Below are 20,525 nucleotides of genomic sequence, written 5' to 3' on the forward strand. Positions count from 1 at the left end.
TACTTCTGCTACTTTCTACCCTTATGAATTTTTTCCTATTAACAGAAAGGCCTCCTTGAGCCAAACTGTGAAAGAAACCGTTTATCTGTGAGCTGCTGGTCACCACTGGAGTCTGTAACTGTCCACAAAAATAACATTTCAGAGTTTGGTTGAGCACCAACAGATGAAATGTGGCAAGATTCATTGTGAACTGGAGAGAAAATAGTTGTATTGTTTGCTTTTGTTTCATCTTATGGAGGAAAGAAAAAGAATACAATAACAATGGAATTTTCTTAAAACCAAAACTTTTAACTATTTTATGAAGTATAATTCCATCAGAAGATTTTCTTTCCAGGAGGGGTTAAGCAGTGACATTGAAACATATCATCAAGTTTCTTTCCCAAGAGATTTAGAACTTCCTCTTCTCTTCTCTTCTCTTCTCTTCTCTTCTCTTCTCTTCTCTTCTCTTCTCTTCTCTTCTCTTCTCTTCTCTTCTCTTCTCTTCTCTTCTCTTCTNCTTCTCTTCTCTTCTCTTCTCTTCTCTTCTCTTCTCTTCTCTTCTCTTCTCTTCTCTTCTCTTCTCTTCTCTTCTCTTCTCTTCTCTTCTCTTCACTTCTCTTCTCTTCTCTTCTCTTCTCTTCTCTTCTCTTCTCTTCTCTTCTCTTCTCTTCTCTTCTCAAATTTCTTTAACCCTAATTATATAAGTAATAATATATATAATATAATATATTATATATATAATTATATAAGTACAGACTGGAAGGACAATCTTGTTGCTTATAAAAGCAATATAGAATAAATATAAAATAAATATATATATATATTTTTTTTTTTAAAAAAAGTTATTTTTAAATAAAAATCCGCTGTGCATTCTAATACAGAGCTTCCTGCACTCAAGTGGAGTAATTTTACTTCAACTTGCAGGACAATTTCTATTAAACGGGGGTTTAATAATTAAATTAATGTTTAACAAATTAAACCTTTCTAATTCATCCACTAAACAGTACCCTCATATATTAAAGAATGTACTTCAAATAGTTTCATTGTTTTTTGCAATAAAGTCATTGAGTTTTTCTTAATTTTACACTGAATATTTGATTGAGACCTTTTTTAGATTACTCGTAATTAAAAATGTTTTCTTCTTAAAAATAGTATGATTGCTTTATATAGAATAAATGAAACAGAATATGTTAGTCAACTTAAATATATTTGGAGAGAATGTATGCATTTTTTTTTTATTGTTGTCCATATGTTTACTCAAGCAGTCCCACGATCTTTAATTTGAATGCTCTTTTCTTGTAATTTGTTCTTTTAGCTTAGACAAGCATTGTTCTTTTGCCATTATTTTGATCTCCCTTTGCTCTTCCCACAGGAATCTGAGCTTATAGAGCTAAGGGAAACCATTGAAATGCTGAAAGCCCAGAATTCTGCTGCACAAGCTGCTATTCAAGGAGCCTTGAACGGCCCTGATCATACCCACAAAGGTATGGGTTTGTCATTATTAAAATAAATGTGGAATTTCTCCTGGGGGAAGAAAAAGCCAAGTCTGCTTTTCTGTTGTTTGTGAACTCTCTCGCAAGGCAAAGCACATTCTGAAGAGAATGGTAAGCATACTTGTGGGATTTCCAGAGCTGGAAACCTTGCACAAGTTTTCTGTCTGCCAAAGTTCCTGGAGCTTTATCTTCTTAGAGCTGGGTGGCCAGGAATTGATCAAGAGTTAACCATGTCCCTGTCATTGTCTAATGAAGCACACCCAAGACTCATCTGAAGTCTTAGAGTATAACATGGTTATAGCTTGGGAATCCAGTCAAAGTTGTAGCTTTGTAAATTGGTGCTCTTGTTGGTAAGAGACAGACTGAAAACAGCTCAGCTGCCTCATGAGGTGCTAAATCAGCACAGGAAAGCAGGTTTTAAATTCCAGATGTTGAATTAATTTGTCATTGCAGTTAGGTTGATATTGCATGATAAACATGTACTTCAGAAGAGCCTGCTGATAAGCAACAGCAAAGGAATTACATGAAAAAAAAATAATTGTGGTATTCGTTTTTGAGAGTGTTATTGATCTTCCATTAGAGAGGTCATTATTTAGGTGTTTGCCTTAAGGTCATTTCACTGCATGACTTGAGTGTAGCAAAGCAAATTTCTAGGAAGTAGAAAATAATCTAAAAAGTAATATCCCTTGGTATTAGTGGGCATGTTCTGCAATAATAATTTCCAGTGATTAAGATACAGTTATCAAAGACTTCTAAGAAATTGAAACTCGGAAGCCTCACCAACCATTTTTAATATTCTCCACTTCCTGGTTATTTTGTTTCATTCATTTTTAATGAACTGCTGCCTGTTTCTTTCCATTAAAGTATCTTAGAAGTTTGGATCTGAACGCTAATTAGGGCCGCTACAAGTTGAGTGGTGCCAACAACCCACAGAGCATGTGGCACTGATATGTCAAGTTATCCATGTGCTCAGCTATGAGGATACACATGCATAGATTGCTGTGAAGGGTCATTGCCTTCAGAGTAAGAACAGCCTAGTTTGGAGGAGCCCCTAAGTGTTGGACTTACTGTATGCATCCCCCTCGGTCCCTATGTGGTTTCTCACAGGCTCCAATAACTTGAATCTGAGCCACTGCAAGCGTCAATGCCATTTATGTTCATTTAGATTGCCTTTGAGGAGGCAGATGCTACATAAATATAAGAATTACCATTATATTGAACAGTTTTCACAGTGACTTCTTTTCTTTAGATTTACGTATAAGGCGGCAACATTCTTCAGAAAGTGTTTCCAGTATTAATAGTGCTACAAGTCATTCAAGTATTGGCAGTGGTAATGATGCTGATTCCAAAAAAAAGAAAAAGAAAAACTGGGTAAGTACTCAGCACATTTAAACCTATCTTTTAGCTATGACATTTCATATTTTCTGAGTAAAATAATGATCCATTTCATCCACAATGTTCTTGGGGGGGGCAGATGGATATCAAGAAGTTCATGTGTATCCATACTGTGACACTACCAGCAAACTAAAAATTATTGAATACCAGTGGGGTTTTATTTGCATAAGTCAGAGTAATTAAAACAAACAAAAATGCAAGAAATAATTACAACAACACAACAAATACAACAACAATAACAACATCAATTTAAAGTAGCTGTTGTGACCAAAACCACCTCTGGGCCACACTGAAACCCTGTTTGATTTTTCTTCAGTTGGAGTTAGGTTCAAAAGCTTGACTCAATGTATTACCCAGCTATGGTGTGAGTAGAAATCAGTTAAGAATTCTCACTTAAAAATAATATGGTGTTTCAGGGAATTAAGATGTTTCTCAACTGGAACATACAAATACCACATACTGCTAAAGATTTAATTAAATACTTTTAGTAAAGAATCAGAAAATATGTTTTTATTGTTTTAAAGATATTATCTGCATAAACATTTGTTTTAAAATACTGATGAGCCTTCATTCCCTTGATTTGTAATTCCACACTCTTTCATGTTTCTGCAAGGTGAACTCTAGAGGAAGTGAGGTGAATATAAACCATGGAAAAGTTGGCATGCATCTATAAAAAATCCTATCTTGGCATGATTGCTATTTATTTTGGCAGTAGGCTTTTATACCTTCTAAAACCAGATTATCCTGTATGTCTTCTCAGTTTGTCTTTATTCATTTTAATCTCAAAGTTTAGCCCATAGAAAGGGGGAGTGTAGCCAAAATCCATTTCTTTCTCATCAGACATCATGAGCTGGAAAGAACTTAAATATGGTTTCTCATTAAGATCCGTGGTCACACTCCCCACTCTCCAATTGTACCATGAGAATAATGTGTTTGAGGTCCTCATTTTTTCATAGAGGAACCAGCTGGTCATTGTGTTCTGTATAGTTTTGATCAGAACAACTTTCTGAAAATACAAATAAACCCTGTATTTTTCTTAAGATGAGCAAGTTCTGTATTTAGATAAAGGTATGAACAAATGAGCTAGTTAATTTTAACTGCAGACAAAACTGTTGTCATCTTGGCTTCTGAAATAAATGGCTCTTTGGCTATTCTGTCCCTTTTCAATACTGAATACAAGCTTCTAGAGGGAAGAGGCAATGCTTGTACATTCAGAGTTCTTACCCTTCTAAAGGAAGCTGCAACAAGCAGTATATACCTTTCAGCTAACATTCTTCTCAGTAGTATGGCAAGGCAAACCTCATATCCCAGCTTAGATCCTCTTGATTGTGATCCAAATCATAGCATTTGCGTAGTTCAACCATTCAAAGTTTTAATGGGGAAAATAAAATTGGCAAAACCTGTAAATTGGACTTGTCTTTTGATTTCAGCACTTAGTTCCGCCTGTACCTAGATGCAAAGTGGTTATTTAAAGCCACCCCTTGAAGGGAATGCCATGGGAATGGGATTCCACTGGGGCTTAATGGCTTTAAATGAGCACCCCTCCCCAACAGCTGTACCTCTAGGTCCTGCACTTTTTCCATAGCACTACTTCTGCACTGCGCTGGATTAATGAAGTCAAAACAAAGCACTGTATCATGTTTTTAGAGATACTGTGTTGCATATGTTAATACCTTGCTTCTGCATACTGACCTCAGGCAGTGGCTAGGATGGCATCTGCAAACTAACTCTTCAAAACATGAACTGCACATAAAGTTCTGTGACGACAAAAATAATCTTGCTCTGTATTTGTTTTCCAGCTAAGAAGCTCTTTCAAACAGGCTTTTGGAAAGAAAAAGTCCACCAAACCTCCTTCCTCACATTCAGACATAGAAGAGTTGACAGATTCGTCTCTTCCTTCCTCACCGAAATTGCCCCACAGCTCAGGAGAGTGTGCGGCAACATCGATGAAACCGTCGCAGTCAGCATCCGCGTAAGTGTCTCGCTTGGCAAACGGGAAGGGCTGGGGAACAGACCTCCTCCAGCGTGGCCATTTGCAGTTCAGAAACCATTGTCAACAGCAGGGATCTTTTAATCTTGAGCTCCATCCATTTGCAAGGTTTCTCCTGAGCTTCACCATTTACACACTGGTTCTGCAGCAGCTCTTTATTCAGTCATAATCTTTCCTCCTTTCACAGACTTTACCCAAAATCACCTACAAACTTCCAAAAGCTTACATTGTGCTCTCCCTGCACCATTAGCAGCTCTATCATATCTACTTAGTAAAGGCCAAATGCCAAAGTTTCCTTGTTTCCTTCTTTCATGACATTCTAAAAATGTAATTTTTTTTCCAGGTGGCTATGATTTTTTACAGTATATTCATTCCTCCTGCTATTACTTTATCTACTTTGTAGCTATTGATGTATATAATTTTTGATCTATATTCCCTCTTTTATCAGCTTGGAATTTTTGCGGGATTTTACTTTTATATCTTATTCAAATCACCACGCTTAAGGTTTCAGGTCAAATCATCAATCAACAGCTGTCCCATGTTTTCAGTACTTTTTGTATATCTGATATGTTCTTACTGAGTTCCCAGCACTTATTCATATTCCTCTGCTTTTTTTTTTTTATTCTGCTAAACTCATAACTCTTTCTAATATGAGGAAATCAACCTCTGTGAACAAAAAAATGCCTGCTACTGATGCTAACTTTATTTTCCTTCTCCTAATTGAGTATAATCACATCACAATTACTCTTTCTTAAGGCACTCAGGGAATTCTAGTCTCATGACTGTTTTATTAGAAAATAAATGGAATATGCATGGAAATAAAATTTCATTTCTTAGTTGCTTAGCATAGGTAGGTATGGACATATCACAGAAAGCTGTACCATAATATTTGGGAAAAAAAAATCCTAGTGTATGTCTTCAATAATTTTTAATCACATTTAAAATATTTGTGCATGTTTTGAATGATATTCATTATTTTTCTTCCTCTATTTGACATATATTTTATTTTCCATGAACATGTTCATCTTCCCTTTGCTTACGATTTCTTCATATATTTTCTTGACCAAGTCTCGTGTTCTCAATCATTACTTTTACTTTCTTCCAACTGCATCTGTCTAATACATGTGTGTGCAGGTCCTCTCTAGTCTGGGCATCAAAGAAAAGGCAAAACGGTCGTGTGGTCTACAGGCATAGATCCCGGTAAAACTCAGTGTGGGGCATGGACTTGTGTACCCAACTGCTGACCTGAAGAGTGCTGCATCTTCTTTCCCAAAATGCATTTGCATGCATTCTGGCAATTAAATGCTGACCTTTGTTTCTATTTTTTTTTAATATAATATTAGCAGTAATAATCACAATAATAATAATACTTATTTTCGTAAAATAGTTTTAATATTGAAATTTCTCTGCAAATATTAACTATTTATAGTCACAGTAATAAAGAACAAATAACATTTACTGAATTGACTGGAAATATTGTTTTGAGTAACTATGTAGCCAAAATTCAGTGTTTTATTTTCTACTGGTGATTCTGATGATAATGTAAAGAGGCAAAACAGCCTGACATGAGAGCTGGACAGCTGTGGGTCCCTGAGCCAGTCATTTTTCAATCTTTTCTTACAATATAATGGTTTCTTTGATTAAAATAAATGCTCATGAAAAATAACCACAAGGTAATCCTGTCTTGAAGTGAAAAAGAAACCAAAACCAACCCACATGATTTCATATATCATACATTACAAAACGACAGGCTTAGCAAGATATCAGCCATCACAAATCAAAATCAGATTACAGATCAAAATCTTCTAGACCATAAATTCAAGGACTGTCCTCTTGTGTAATATTCCAATCAGAGAAAAATACTGATGCCTAACAAATAATAAATATCAGCAGTACAGTTTAATCAGCACCCTTCAGTTCTGACTATTGTTACGTAAAGAAATCATAAACTTTGCACCAAAGAAATTATATGAGTATAAAATCCAATTAAAACCGATGTATGATACACCCTCAAAAAAAGATTCCTGAAAAGTAGTTAAGAATTTGTTTTTCACCATAGTGAACTAAACTAAAAAGCTATAAAGCAATCTGATAACTTCTTCTGGAGACAGCTTTTTTTTTTTTCTTTTTTAATTTTCAGCTTGACTGTTTTCATGTTTCTTTGATAAGTTTCTTTCTTCACTCATAGGTTTCACCAGCAGCAAGCATTTTTCTGTTCTTTGATATTTAATAATGACACTGCTTTGGGGAGAGAACCTACCTTTAATCTCCTGCCTGCTTCCTGCTCCTCTTTAGGATCTGTGAGTGTACGGAGGCAGAGGCTGAAATTATTCTTCAGCTAAAGAGCGAGCTGAGGGAGAAGGAGCTCAAATTAACAGATATTCGTCTGGAAGCCCTCAGCTCTGCACACCACCTGGATCAGATCCGGGAAGCCATGAACCGCATGCAGGTCAGTGCTGTAGCTTCAGTCATGGCAGAGATGCACACCCAAAGGTATGACTGGTGTATTTCCTTTCCCAGTACTTGGTTTCAGGCAGCAAAAACCTGTCAATATAAAGTAAATTGCTGGATTGACAGTACTTCTGAAGGATTCGTATGATAAGTGTTCACCTTACGATAAAGACATTCTTAGCATATATATTAGTAGCTAAAATATGTTTAAGAGATATGACAGAAAACATAATCCCTGTCCAAAGGATATTTATTATCTCAAGCCTATGACTGGAGTAAGCAACATGACAGAGGAGCAGATCAAAAACTGATTACTACATCATTTTAAATCCTTGAGCCATGGAGGGTGCCAGGGTGTTATGTGCTCACTCTTTCATCATTTCTGATTCCTGACTCAGTCGTGGCTTGCCAAGGAATAGAATATAAAATTGAACTAATTACTGTATCCAGCATCATATAATTTTGCTACATTATTTGTTACACTGCTCCAATTCTTCTGTGAACACATTTTTCATTAGAAGATTTTCCCTTTCATGAGGCTGAAAAGATGCAAAAAAGAATGGCACAGAGCTTTGTAGGACTCGACTCTGTTGCTTACATGCAAATGCCCAGTACCATGGAGGGTGCCCAAAAGTATCTAAAATATCCACACAGTACAACATAGGTCCTTCAGTGGAACTGGGCCTTTCTTAAATGGCAGCTAAGATACCATCATCATCCATGAATGCACTAGAAACTTGTATTTGGAGAACAGAATCAAGTCCATGGGTTGGAGATTCAGGTTGAGCCAGGGTTGGCTACATTTGAAAGTCTAGGAATGAGCTGCATGATAAACTTCTCGTTGTAGTCAATTGAGTTTTAGTCTTCTAGCAGTAAGGGCTAAATTTGCCCCAGGTACAGGTGACATGGAGTTCTTTGAGCATAGGCACTTCTTACTATTTGAACCAACCTCAGGTATTTGCATCTGCACAGAACATGTAGGTTTAGCATCCTTCCATGGAAGACCATGTTTGTCATGCCACTGGAAAGCCACATCTGCACAGCTGAATCCAGCCCAGTGCCTTCCCAGCTGAAATGCTCTGTGTTGGGTGCTTAAGTCAGATGCATCCTTAGACACATTTTTGTAGATTCACCTGATTTCATAACTACAGCAATGCTGTGCTTGATGTCTTTTCTAGACCTCTTTGTTTACACAATGTCTGTATCAGTCTCAGCCAGATCTTTAAACGTCTGTGGTACCTGCCATCCTCCCAGGTGCTCACTCCACTAGGTGCCAACATTACTGTTACTGGGATATTTGGCTGAACTTCAATGAGAGGGAAAATTTACCAAGAACTGGTCCATAAATATAGTTTCATTTGTCCAGGCATTTATCTCAAGACACTGAAAGGTTTTAAGGAACTATGAGGAATAGAATACAGTTAATTGCAGTGGTGGAAAAAAGCATGTGAAGGCTTATAATCTGATTACAGTCTCATACTGGGAGATGAGTGTCTGAGCCAGGTGAGATCCCCAGAGGGAGGAGTCTCCCATAGGCACAGTTCTCCAAAGTCTGAACTTCCTCCAATCTGGGCAGAGGCAGCTAGTTGTGCTGTTACTGATAATCACCATCTCTGAAGTTCGCCCAAAAGAACAGGCAGCCACCTTGCAGCTGCCAACCTGTGATATTTTAGAGGATTGATGAGGATTGGTAAGGGGAAAAAAATAGGACTAGTGGAAGTGATACTTGAATACTTTTAGATTCAAAGCACCTTGAAAACCTAAAGCTCAGGTGAATTGAAGACTGCTAAGAGCTGTGTGATTAATCAGCATAAATTGCACAGTGGCTCCTGATTTGAACCCCAGACTAAACTGATCCACACATCTATTACCTTCTGTTATTATTATTCTCGTTTGTCCCTTCCCTTTCACTATCTCTTCACCTATGTGTATGTGATCTAATCTTTTTGTAGCTGTAGCAGGGTTTTTTTATGATGCTGTCTAACACTTAAATTTTTACTTGTATAATATAGCTATGCAGCCTCCATAAAAAACTGGGACATTTTGCAGGGTGATAGTGAATGTAGAGTTAAATTTGATGTGCAGAACCATCTGCAAGAATAAGCAGTTGCTTTGTAATGCACTTTGTGAAGCGACTGGAAGCTAGATTTAGCTGGTACCAGGCTGTTCCCAGTCTAAGCTTTCATTTTATAATTGTACATTCAATAATCACTTGGCACCACAAAGGATTTAGCTAAAAAAATTCCAGTTGTTCTGATTCATCTGTCACTGTCTGTTTTCATCAGAGAGAGTTTGCTCACCATTATGTGAACAACCCTGCATTTGAATGATCAAAAAGTCTTATTGGAAGCAAGAAGGGTTATGACACTGTTAAACTATCAATTTCTAATTTTTCATTTTTAATTTAATTTGTCTGTGAAGTTACTGCTTAAATTTTATATTCAATGGCAGTAATAATTTTCTGTTACTTTAGAAACATTGACATATCTAATAACTGACTGTTATTGACATATCTTAACTGACTGCTACCTGAGGTAGTTAACAATACAAAGTGGCTGAAAAAAATGGAGAAAGCTGGGAAAATTCTAATCACACTCACATTACGGTCAACTGTACAATGAGCACAAAAGCTTGAAGCTTATATTGCTTAGGATCTGTCTTGAGGCAAAAGCTAAAACAGGGTATTTGGGGGTTTTCCCTTCATTTAAGAAGTAAAGGCAATCCAGTTTTCACTGCATTACATCTCTGCTGTGGAAGTGGTAAACCAGTTAACTAGGTCAGGGGAACAGCATCACCAGGCTAGCCACCAACACTGCTTTACCAAAAGAATAATCTCCTGTGCTTTTGTGTTGATTTCTTCTGTATATAGAATGAAATTGAGATACTGAAAGCTGAGAATGATCGCTTAAAGGCAGAGACTGGAAATACTGGAAAGCCTGCCCGGCCATCATCAGAGTCGTCAAGCAGCACATCATCTTCCTCATCACGGCAGTCACTAGGACTTTCTCTGAACAATTTAAACATCACAGAATCTGTTACATCAGGTAAACATACTTTGGGCACATGCATGCCTGAGCAGTTAGTAAGACTTTTTCAGCCCCTTAATGGGCCACACAGGAGAAGCATGACTGGAAATTAAAACACCTCCTGTCATTCAGGTTAATGTCAGATATACATTCAGTAATGGTGATAAGGAAGAATGCTGGTGGTCATGTCTGAAATGTGGCTTTTAGAAGCCCCTGAACAGCAGTAAGAGACTGTTCATTTTGTTTTGTTCCTAGCTATGACACTCTCTGCCTATGTGTAGTTCACAACAGTCTTTGGTCACCGAATTTACAATTTCTTTGAAAGGAAATATCTGTTAAATATCTATAACAACTGTATTGAAATATTCTCTTGCCCATATGGGATAAATATGAGTATAGTATATGAAACTTTCTTCTTTTGGTTTGCAGATCTTTGATCATTTGATTAGCTCCCTTAACTTGACTTCATATTTGCAGCTAAGACAGAAGGTGGTCTCAGTTAGCTTTATCCCTTATATTTTTTTAATTTGGTACAGCTAGCTAGCCTATGTCAGACCAAATCACCATTTATCACAGGAGCCAAACCCCTCCTAGCCTATTAGGCACTCTCATTGTCTTCAGTGAATGAAGGAAAGCAAGCAGAACTTTGGTCCACATCATGAACATTAACATCTGATCATTTTCCATGCCACGGAGCTCATGATAAAAAGCCTTCTACATTTGTTTTTATAATGTAGCCAAGAAACAGAAGTGCTGTCTCTAACATTAGAACCGGGAGTAAAGCAGGAGCAAAGCAGCACTCATTAGCATAGACGCCACAGAAATTATAATGCAGTCTCTGGAAACAATAAAAATGTGGCGAATAATTGTGGAAGGAGTCTAGGCAAGATTACAGCTGGGAATATGCCAAAGTGACTGTAATTTGGATTGGCAGTTAGTCATATTATCTTGCCAGTCATTGATTACATGGATATTTGAAGATTTTTTCTGGTTAATATCAGATTTTGTATGAACACTGGTATATTTTTTATTTACATTCCAACTCTTTGAAAGATTTAACTTTTAGCATGGAGGACCCTGAACTAGGCCTCAACATGTAATGAGGTGTTGCAAAAGCAGGGAAAAAAAAAACTTAACTGCTTACAGAGCCTCACATGTTAAAAACAAACAAACAAACTACCAAAAAAAGTAACAGAATTTTTTGCAATATGGTGGTTATAGAATATCTCTCATGAATAGCAGCCATTAGCACTTTGTTGCTTGGCACTAAGTGTCTAGATACAGGAATAAACATGTAGGAAGAAAGGTCTGAGGAAAAGGCAGGGGAGCTAGATGAGAATACAATGGGCAAAGAGGAACGGGGAAAAGAAAAGAGAAGGTAAAAGATAAGATAAAATAATTAAAATTATGAAAATTAAGAGAAAGTGTTCAGCAAAAGAATAGAAAAAAATAAAAGCTGAAAGAAAGATAGAGGAAGAGGAAAACAGGGGAAAGGAAGGAGAACAGGATGACTGGGAGGAGTGGTTGGATTTGATGATCCTAAGGGTATTTTCTAGCCTAAATGATTCCATTATTTCATAAACCTTATATAATTTTCTGTGTTACTGTTCTAAATGTTTTTCTCACATGCAAAGTAATTACTTTTCATTATAAGGAATTAAAGATATAAGGGTGCCTAATGAGGAATGGAGAATTTAATTTGATTATGTATCTAGAATTTTTGATCATTGTGACGATCATTTTGTTACCGTGCCAGAGAACTTGGAAGGGTGACAGCTTCCCACCAAGTCTTGTGGGATTTCTGAGACAGCTGGAGTACTACTGAACAAAAGTCTCTGAGATATGGGAGGGTTAATCATGATGAGGATTAAGCTCAGAGAATTGAGTGCTTTGGCTCTTCATATTATAAAAATGCAATTTTCTGGGAGCAATGTCTCCAATCGACCGTGGTCATCTGGGAATGACAAAAGCTGTCACTTCCTGAGGGTACGATGGTAGCCTCCAGGTCAGTGTGAGTGGCAACCTGGGAGGGGCTTGGTGGCTACAGACACCCCTATTTCAGTCAGTCACCGGAGCAAAGGGAGCAAACAAGGACCAGCACAAGACTGGCCCAGAGTGCCAGAGCTCTGACAAGAATTGAACTGAAGTAATCATAGCATGCCTAAAAAGCAGACCTGGTAGGGAGTAATTAAAGCAATTAGTACCACCATGAAATTAGAGGCCCTTGGGCATCTCAGCCCCTTGTATCAGTGATGGAGAGAGCTCTTAGAAAGTAGAGTTTGTTCTTTTGCTATGGAGTGGTTCCTCATTCCTAAAGACTTATAGAAGAATTAATTTAAAGGGCTACATAAAGGTCATTTAGAGATTGAAAAATTTCACAGGGGGATCATAACATAATTTGCCCTCAAACAAACGATGACATTATCAAAGCTCTTAGGTTTGCTCAAAGGTTTGTCAAATATGCCAAAGCACAAGACAAGTGAAGTGAAACATTCAGTGGTGACACAGAAAATCTGCCTGCCTGGAAAAAGCAAACATAGATTTATCAAAACTCAAAAAAACCAAAAAAGCTTTTTTGTTTAATGGATTAAAAAAACAACAGACAAAAAGACAAAACAACAACAAAAAAAAACCACTCCAACAGCAGAATCTGCATTCTAGATCTGGATGTAAGTTAGCAAACTTTCAACATGAAAACTTACTTTTAATACATTAATTGAAATTATATTCATAAGCCTTCTTTGGTTTTCCTTTGAACAAGTGACTGAATCTTACTGGGACCTCATTTAATTTGGATGAAATCTGACCTTGTGCAGACTATGTCACGAAGTTAATGTTTTTCACACTAAGAACAAACATGACTTAGGTTAGTGGATTACTGTGCTAGCCTTTGAAGAAAATGCAAATGCATAATCTCATCTAATTTTATAGTTAGTTTAAATGTCTAACAGTGAAAGCTCTGAGAGAACTTCTAGAAGAAAGCAGCATTTTTATCATTTGCAATAAAGCTGTAGGCCCAGCCTTTAAGAGAAGTACGTCTGCTTTCTCATTTTTGGAGTTAATGAAGTGGTATAAACAGAGGTGCTGAGCAGATCAAAATCATTCTTTACTTCCAAGAAAAATGAAGCCTTTCCTTAGAGGAATGGCTGAAAATAAGAGTCCCATATTCTGGAGGAGTCCAAAGTGGTTTTCTAGTGGGGGTGAAAAGGACTCTTTCCGTGCCATATGTACAGAAGGTAAAGGAATCATCTGGAAAGTGAAATTAAATACTACTTTACTTATCAGCAAAAATATCAATGCAAGGATTTCTTTTTTTCTCTTCTTACAACATTCTAAAGGTCATAAATGAGTGCTCAAAGACATAAATTTAATTTAATTTTTAAACAACATTACTTTGTGAACATACTGTAATTTTGAAAAAGTTCCAAGAGGAAAAGCAAAGACAACACTATCATGCAAGATTTTATTTATTTGTGGATTCTCTATTCATTTCTACATTATTGAAACTCCTAATAGTCCTGAAAAAAATAGACAACTTGTAACTTTTCTTTCACCTCCAACAGAAATAGTGAATTCAAAATAAGTACAGATTATAACAATTACAAGTTGATGTTATGGCAGCCTTTCTTTTTAACAAAAAAATTAATTTGGACAAATATTGAACTGATGATGTGAGCATAATTGATGTGATTTTTCAGACTGATCACTTCCTTTCTTTTAATGTAGATATTTTGTTGGATGATGTCACTGATGGAGCACTCCACAAAGAAGGCCATAGTGTCAAAATTTTAGTCACTATAAACAAAGGCTATAGTCGAGCCAAGGTAAGCGCATTACCCAGAGCAGAATTATAGCTCAAGCAAATGCTGGAATATAGGAGCTTAATTTTTGTTTTCAGTATTTTAAGCCAGGACCTGAAAGGAAATATCCCATAGAGAGCAAACCTCTTCTATGTCATCCATGCTCAATACTGTTAAGCACACTCCATAGACTAATGTCATATAACCTTTTCTGCCTTTGTGGTGGCTTAGATACTACCAATTCTTAGTTTAATTAGTAGTAGGATGTCCTGGGGCTTGCTATCTCTGTTTAAAAGTCATTATAAATTAGATCTAGGCCTTGGTCTCCTTAGGGTGCAACTATGAATTTGCTGCTGAGAAATTGTATTCATGTTCATGTTCTGTTTTATAAAAAATTATAAATACAGTGCAACCTTTATTTATAGTCATCTCTTTAAAAATTGCTGCAATCAAAGAACAGAACAAGATTCTGTATTCCCTTCTTTATAAAGATGTATCAAAGTAATAAAATCTATACCTATTTCTGGCACAGAGATTGCTACCAAAGTTGTAACCTCTCATTCTAAAGAATATACTTATTCTTCATTAGGAAAACTATGAATCTTCATAGAAAACTAACTAGCACCATTTTTAGTCCAGTTTCCAAAAATGTCTTTGCAGGATCAAAAGCCACATGCATACCTGATAGGATCAATTGGAGTCAGTGGAAAAACAAAATGGGATGTTTTAGATGGTGTAATCAGACGTCTCTTTAAGGTAAGACACTGAAAAATTTGCTTCGGAATTATTACAATTTTCTTTTTTATTTTAGAAAATTTCTGTATTCTTTGAGTTGTCTTGCCAAATTTTTGTTTTGGTTTGAGGGTACAGTTCTTTTTTTTTTTTTTTTTTTTTTTTTTATGACTGTAGGCAGTTTTCCAAATAGATTTCATTCAGTAAATATTTTTATGGCTTATGTTTTTGTATAATTTCAGGAGTATATTTTTCGAGTGGATCCAACTACTAGCCTGGGTTTAAGCTCTGACTGCATTGCTAGCTATTGTATAGGGGATGTAACTAGAGCCCATAGCCTAGAAGTGCCTGAACTGCTGCCTTGTGGATATCTGGTTGGAGACAATAACGTCATCACTGTGAACCTGAAAGGTAAAATCTGAAGAATACTTCTGCAGATACTGGAGATTTCTACACTGCAGTTCCCTGTCCTTTTGTGTTTATTATTCTTATACCTGACCTTTCTGTATTGTCTCTAGTTTGAGGACACATCACATAAACTGTCTTTAAGACATTGCATAATATATATCACAGCCTTTTGAGGGAAATCTAAGAATATCTGTCCTCACCTGCCTGACTGCCAAATCACAACAAAGTACAGATTTATAAACAGTGGCAAAAAAACCCAACCTCAAAACAGAGATTACAATGAGAAAATTTTATGCTTTATTCAGTTCCAGTTCCACGGGAAAAATTCTATACATTTCAAAATGTAGGAGTTTGCTATTGGAGGGGAGAGGGTCCTTCAGGAGGACCTTACATACATTGATGTGACAGCTGGTAATCCTTGTGGCTGTCACTTTGACCATTTTTTGTCATTGTTGCCAGTAATATTTGAAACGTATCTTTGCCTCACTCCGCCTTTTTTTCTCATTTACTTTGATTGCATCTCTCCCATTCATCTCAACTCACTACTGCTGTTAAATTTTTTGTGGAAGGATACCAGTATTTCTACAGTAAGGAAGTTTTTAAAGGGAATTTGATGTAGAAGATGTGATTTAAGAGGTATCTTACCTTGCTTCGGGCATAGCACTGTTGCCATCAGGTGCTGGGCCAAATAACTACTTTAGCAAGGATAAGACAGGCCATTTTTCTTTTCTTTTATCCCCAGGAGTAGAAGAAAACAGTTTGGACAGTTTTGTGTTTGACACGTTGATTCCTAAGCCAATTACCCAACGGTACTTTAATTTACTGATGGAGCATCGCAGAATTATTCTGTCGGGACCCAGCGGCACGGGAAAGACCTATTTAGCTAACAGGCTGGCTGAATATATTATAACTAAATCTGGCAGAAAAAAAACTGAGGATGCAATTGCAACTTTTAACATAGATCACAAGTCAAGTAAGGTAAGTTACAGCTGAAAACATAAACTATTGCCCAGTTTGTAGTAATGATGCAGATGAGATTCCTTTAATTGGTGTACTCTTTTGCTGCTCAGTTTCTTCCCCCAAGAATGCAGGCTCCAATCCCAGTGATGTACAGGGACCAGATCTTTCTGTTCTAAACAAACCACTGAAGCACTGTCAAGGAAGTTTTCCCCCTCCTGAGGAAATCCATTTTAATCATAAATGCAGTCCAACTCCTATGTAAATTAAATTTTTGGAGTGTCTGTAATTCCTTTGTCAGAATATTGGCTATATAGTAATACTAGTGTAACTTGCATTTTTATGATGATAACATCAGCCTTTGTTAGCAAAGATTTCAAAGGGGTGATCTGAAATTACTGTCTTGGGCTCAGTTTCTTAGTCGGCACTGGAGAGATACAGCTGTCATGATTTCTGGTGTGCATTGGTCAGCAAGCTGACCATTCTGAAATTGCCTCACACATCATGTCACATCCCCAGTGATTTACACAGCTCAGATTATCAGGATTCTAGCAGGACTACTGTGCTAGCCACAGATAATATTCATCTGGCTGTTCTGAATTGGGTGTACTCCTTTCTTGGTACCTGGGGGGGAAAGAAATGAAAGGGTTTGCCCAGAGCTTTCTGATTTGCACAGAACATAATGAATGCTAACACAAGAAGGGAGAACACACGGATCCCAAAGGGGAAAAAGGCCCATTCTGGCAAAAATAAACTGCTTTTCACTGTCTTTATACAGAGGATTTGTGATGCCATTTTCTTTGGCAGAGAATGTGTTTATGTTCTGTTGTTATACCATACACATCTGTAAAGAAAATTGTCCCACAAAAGAGACAGCTTTTGGATTTCTGGTAAATTGCTTAGTCTGTGTGTTTTGGTGTTTGTCTGTTGTTTTTGAGTTTGGATTGGTTGGGGTTTTTTTCCCCTTTTTCTTCTATCAAAATTTGTGTAGAATTTTTGACTTTGTAATAAAAAAAGAAAGAGCAACTTTGTCAAATACCAAGGGTGTTTGAATAATACAAATGGTACTATTCCATGGAAGAAACCTATAATGTTCCCTGAAAGACACCTGATCATAAAAAGGCAAAGAAAAATATTTCTTAAAATAAAAAAGGGCATGTTCCCATGAAAGAAGAAAAGATTCTTCTATCCCTGATCCAGAAAATAAAATGGCAATAGGAACTTTGTCCGTAATACTGAGCATTTCCAACCCTGACAAAATTAGATACCTCTAGACATACAGCTGTAAAACCTGACTTGCCCAAATTCTCAAGAGCAACTCTTGACAAAACTGTGAAATGTTTTGATTATAGAAAGCTCTCTTTTACTTCTGTGCTAAACAGTAGCCAGACAGCTGACAGGAAAGAAGAATTTACACAACACATTTTGTTATGAGTTGTGATAAAGGATCCCCAAGAAGGCAGGCAGATATTCAGTGAGAGTGCTGAAAGTAGATATCTAAAGGAGAAGTTTAATACACCAAAGGTGTGTGGCAGTCTGGTGGGGTTTTGGTATGTAAATGTGGCATTCATAAGGATGAAGCTCCAAAAATTAATACAGGTATCTCAGTCCATAAGAAATATCAAGTTTTATTACAGTGTATTTTCCTCTGGATGTAAGATATTTTATCAGAAAATTTCTAATGAATATATCCTCCAAATCAGAATGTTTCAGTCCTTTATCTTGTGTTTAGCACCTTTGTTTTTTCCTAGGATGTGACTTTAATGTTGCCCTGGGTAAACAGCATGTTTTCCTGCACGTGCAGATCCATCTGAGTGATTCACAGAAGGCAAACTCTTTAGCAGTCATTTTATCTTTCTGATTTTTTTTTTTTCCTAGTCAGATGACATCTATGGTCGAATCAGATTAATCTTCTCTGGGTTTGGGGCGTTTTTTGTGATTTTGGTTTTTGTTTTTTTAATTAATTCTGCTGAAGGATCTACGACAATATCTGGCAAACTTAGCTGAGCAATGCAGTGCTGACAACAATGGTGCTGACCTCCCTGTCGTCATAATTCTTGATAACCTCCACCACATCAGTTCACTAAGTGACATCTTCAATGGTTTCCTCAACTGTAAATATAATAAATGGTAGGTAGTGCCTCCTCTCTCTCCTTGCACACAGGTTTTACAATTAAAACAGTAAAAGCTCCTTGTTGCTTAGCTAAACAAAACAACCCAGTGAAAACTTAGGCTCCCATAGGCCATCTGCAAGGCTGTTATGTGCTTCAATAATTTTAACCCTTTTCAGCCAAGAACATAGTTGTCTCCTCCACTTCATTTGCATGACTCCCGTGCTTCTCAGTGAGATGTAAATGTACCACAAAATTTAAGCACGTACTTAAACACTTGGCACAATGATAGTCTTATCCTTTGTACCCTGTCAGATTACACAAGCTCATTAGTACCATGAGAACAGCTTACAGTTTGTAATAGTGGAATTTGGGATAAACCATGCCATACAGAAGGAGCTGTGTGTCTAGCAGATTTGCCCTTCCCACAGTTTTCCAGCCGCAGTGCAGAAGTACGAGGTCGGCAGACTGTCCTTAATTCTCAAGCAAGAGTAAAAATAATGTTTTCTAGAACTTTTACTGGCCTATAACATTGGTTATTTCTGCTGTAAAAGTGACAACATGGGGACTTCCCTTCATAAAATCATTGCATGCCATGTCCTACTCATGAGATTCATTGGCTTTTGAAACTAAAAAGCTAGGCTTACTGCTGAATGATGAGTTACATTAAGACAAGGTTTCTTTATTTATTTCTTCATTACAGATGAGCACTGGTAAATTAAATATGTACAAGAGGGAAATAATACAAGAATAAACATTTTTAAAAGGGTACCTTAGAAATATTTTTAATCTATGTCTATAGTACACCCAGAGACTTGAAATTAGCCTAGTACAGATAACAAGAAAGAATATATTCTGAATATTCAAATTAATTCTCCCTCAAAAAATCATACTGCTTTTATATTTCCAGTCCCTATATTATTGGAACCATGAACCAGGGAGTTTCTTCTTCACCAAATCTGGAGATGCATCACAATTTCAGGTACATTCATTCTGTATTTGCTGTGGCCATGTTTGCACAGCTCCCTGCTTCTGAGCCCAGTTGTTTGACAAATATTGATCTTGCGTTTCATCACAGTAAAGTATTTCAGTTCAGTTCAGCTTCAGTGTCTCTCTTCTGTTGATGGGTCTCTGAATGGTGCTGGGGAATAGTAAAAGAAATACTGTCTGTCACCTCTAGAAAGTTGCTGAAGATTATTGCATTCCTTTTCATTTTGTCTTCAGCGGTGTCTTGACTTCCTGCTGGAACCTGAAATGGCTGTGTTAAAACAGTGAGCAGTAGTGAGGTTTACTGGAGCAGGGTTATACTTGCTGACTAATGAGATTCTATGACATTACTTTCATCTATATGTTCAAGAGGAAATAATGTATTTGCTATTCATTGCTGCTTGACATTCATCTCTTCTACCCAGGTGGGTGCTGTGTGCTAATCACACAGAGCCTGTTAAAGGTTTCTTAGGCAGATATCTGAGAAGGAAACTGATTGAAACTGAAATAGAAAAGAACATACGCAATAATGAGCTTATGAAAATCATTGACTGGATCCCCAAAACATGGCATCATCTCAACAGCTTCCTAGAAACGCACAGCTCTTCAGATGTAACCATTGGTGAGTCCATTGGTGGAATGTTTTGAAATAAGGATGCAGGCTGAGCATTTTAGGGATTTGTGAAGAATATATTATTATTTTTTTTAAGTTGCGATGTTTCAATGGGCAAGTATAACATAGGTGTGGGTAATTTGTCTAGTTATCAGCAAGATTTAAAAGAAAATAGGAGGTTTAATGAGAGAAGGTATATATTTTCTGCTTGTTCTTCCTTTGTTGCTAAACACCTTCAAGTAAAAGATCAAATTTTTTTAATCTAAACTTAAAAAAAAATTACCCCCAATAGTAACTTCCCTAGGCTTAATTTCTTTCTCCTGTTTTCACATTGTAGTATAATTACAGTGATAAAAACCTTTGGACCTGAGGTCTTCTAATGGAATACCTATGTTAGCAAAGATGTCAGCTTTTACATAGCTTTGCCATAAAACTTTTAAGTGTTCATCAGGCCCTAAAATTGGTCTAAATGGCACCAGTTCATTTTTAAAAACAGGAGACTGTTAGCTCCTTTAATGCAGTCCTGTTTTAATATTTTCTTAACCTGAGCTTGTTCTGCTACTGCTCTTTCAATTTTGAGATT

At 36.7% G+C, this 20,525-nt stretch overlaps 1 protein-coding gene across 8 annotated transcripts in view; it reads left to right on the forward strand.

Moving 5' to 3' along the window:
* Positions 1–20,525, forward strand: part of NAV3 (neuron navigator 3) — a 506,339-nt gene that overhangs the window by 477,902 nt on the left and 7,912 nt on the right. For all 8 annotated transcript variants that reach the window (XM_015628501.3, XM_015628495.3, XM_015628497.3 and 5 more), the window contains 12 exons: positions 1,352–1,463; positions 2,722–2,843; positions 4,667–4,839; positions 7,153–7,306; positions 10,178–10,352; positions 14,061–14,158; positions 14,795–14,890; positions 15,109–15,277; positions 16,017–16,252; positions 18,207–18,361; positions 19,253–19,324; positions 19,755–19,951. In XM_015628501.3, the coding sequence (XP_015483987.1) occupies positions 1,352–1,463; positions 2,722–2,843; positions 4,667–4,839; positions 7,153–7,306; positions 10,178–10,352; positions 14,061–14,158; positions 14,795–14,890; positions 15,109–15,277; positions 16,017–16,252; positions 18,207–18,361; positions 19,253–19,324; positions 19,755–19,951 (1,759 nt within the window). The remainder of the gene's footprint in view (positions 1–1,351; positions 1,464–2,721; positions 2,844–4,666; positions 4,840–7,152; positions 7,307–10,177; positions 10,353–14,060; positions 14,159–14,794; positions 14,891–15,108; positions 15,278–16,016; positions 16,253–18,206; positions 18,362–19,252; positions 19,325–19,754; positions 19,952–20,525) is intronic.

Source organism: Parus major, chromosome 1A (assembly GCF_001522545.3).
Source record: "Parus major isolate Abel chromosome 1A, Parus_major1.1, whole genome shotgun sequence".
NCBI lineage: Eukaryota > Metazoa > Chordata > Aves > Passeriformes > Paridae > Parus > Parus major.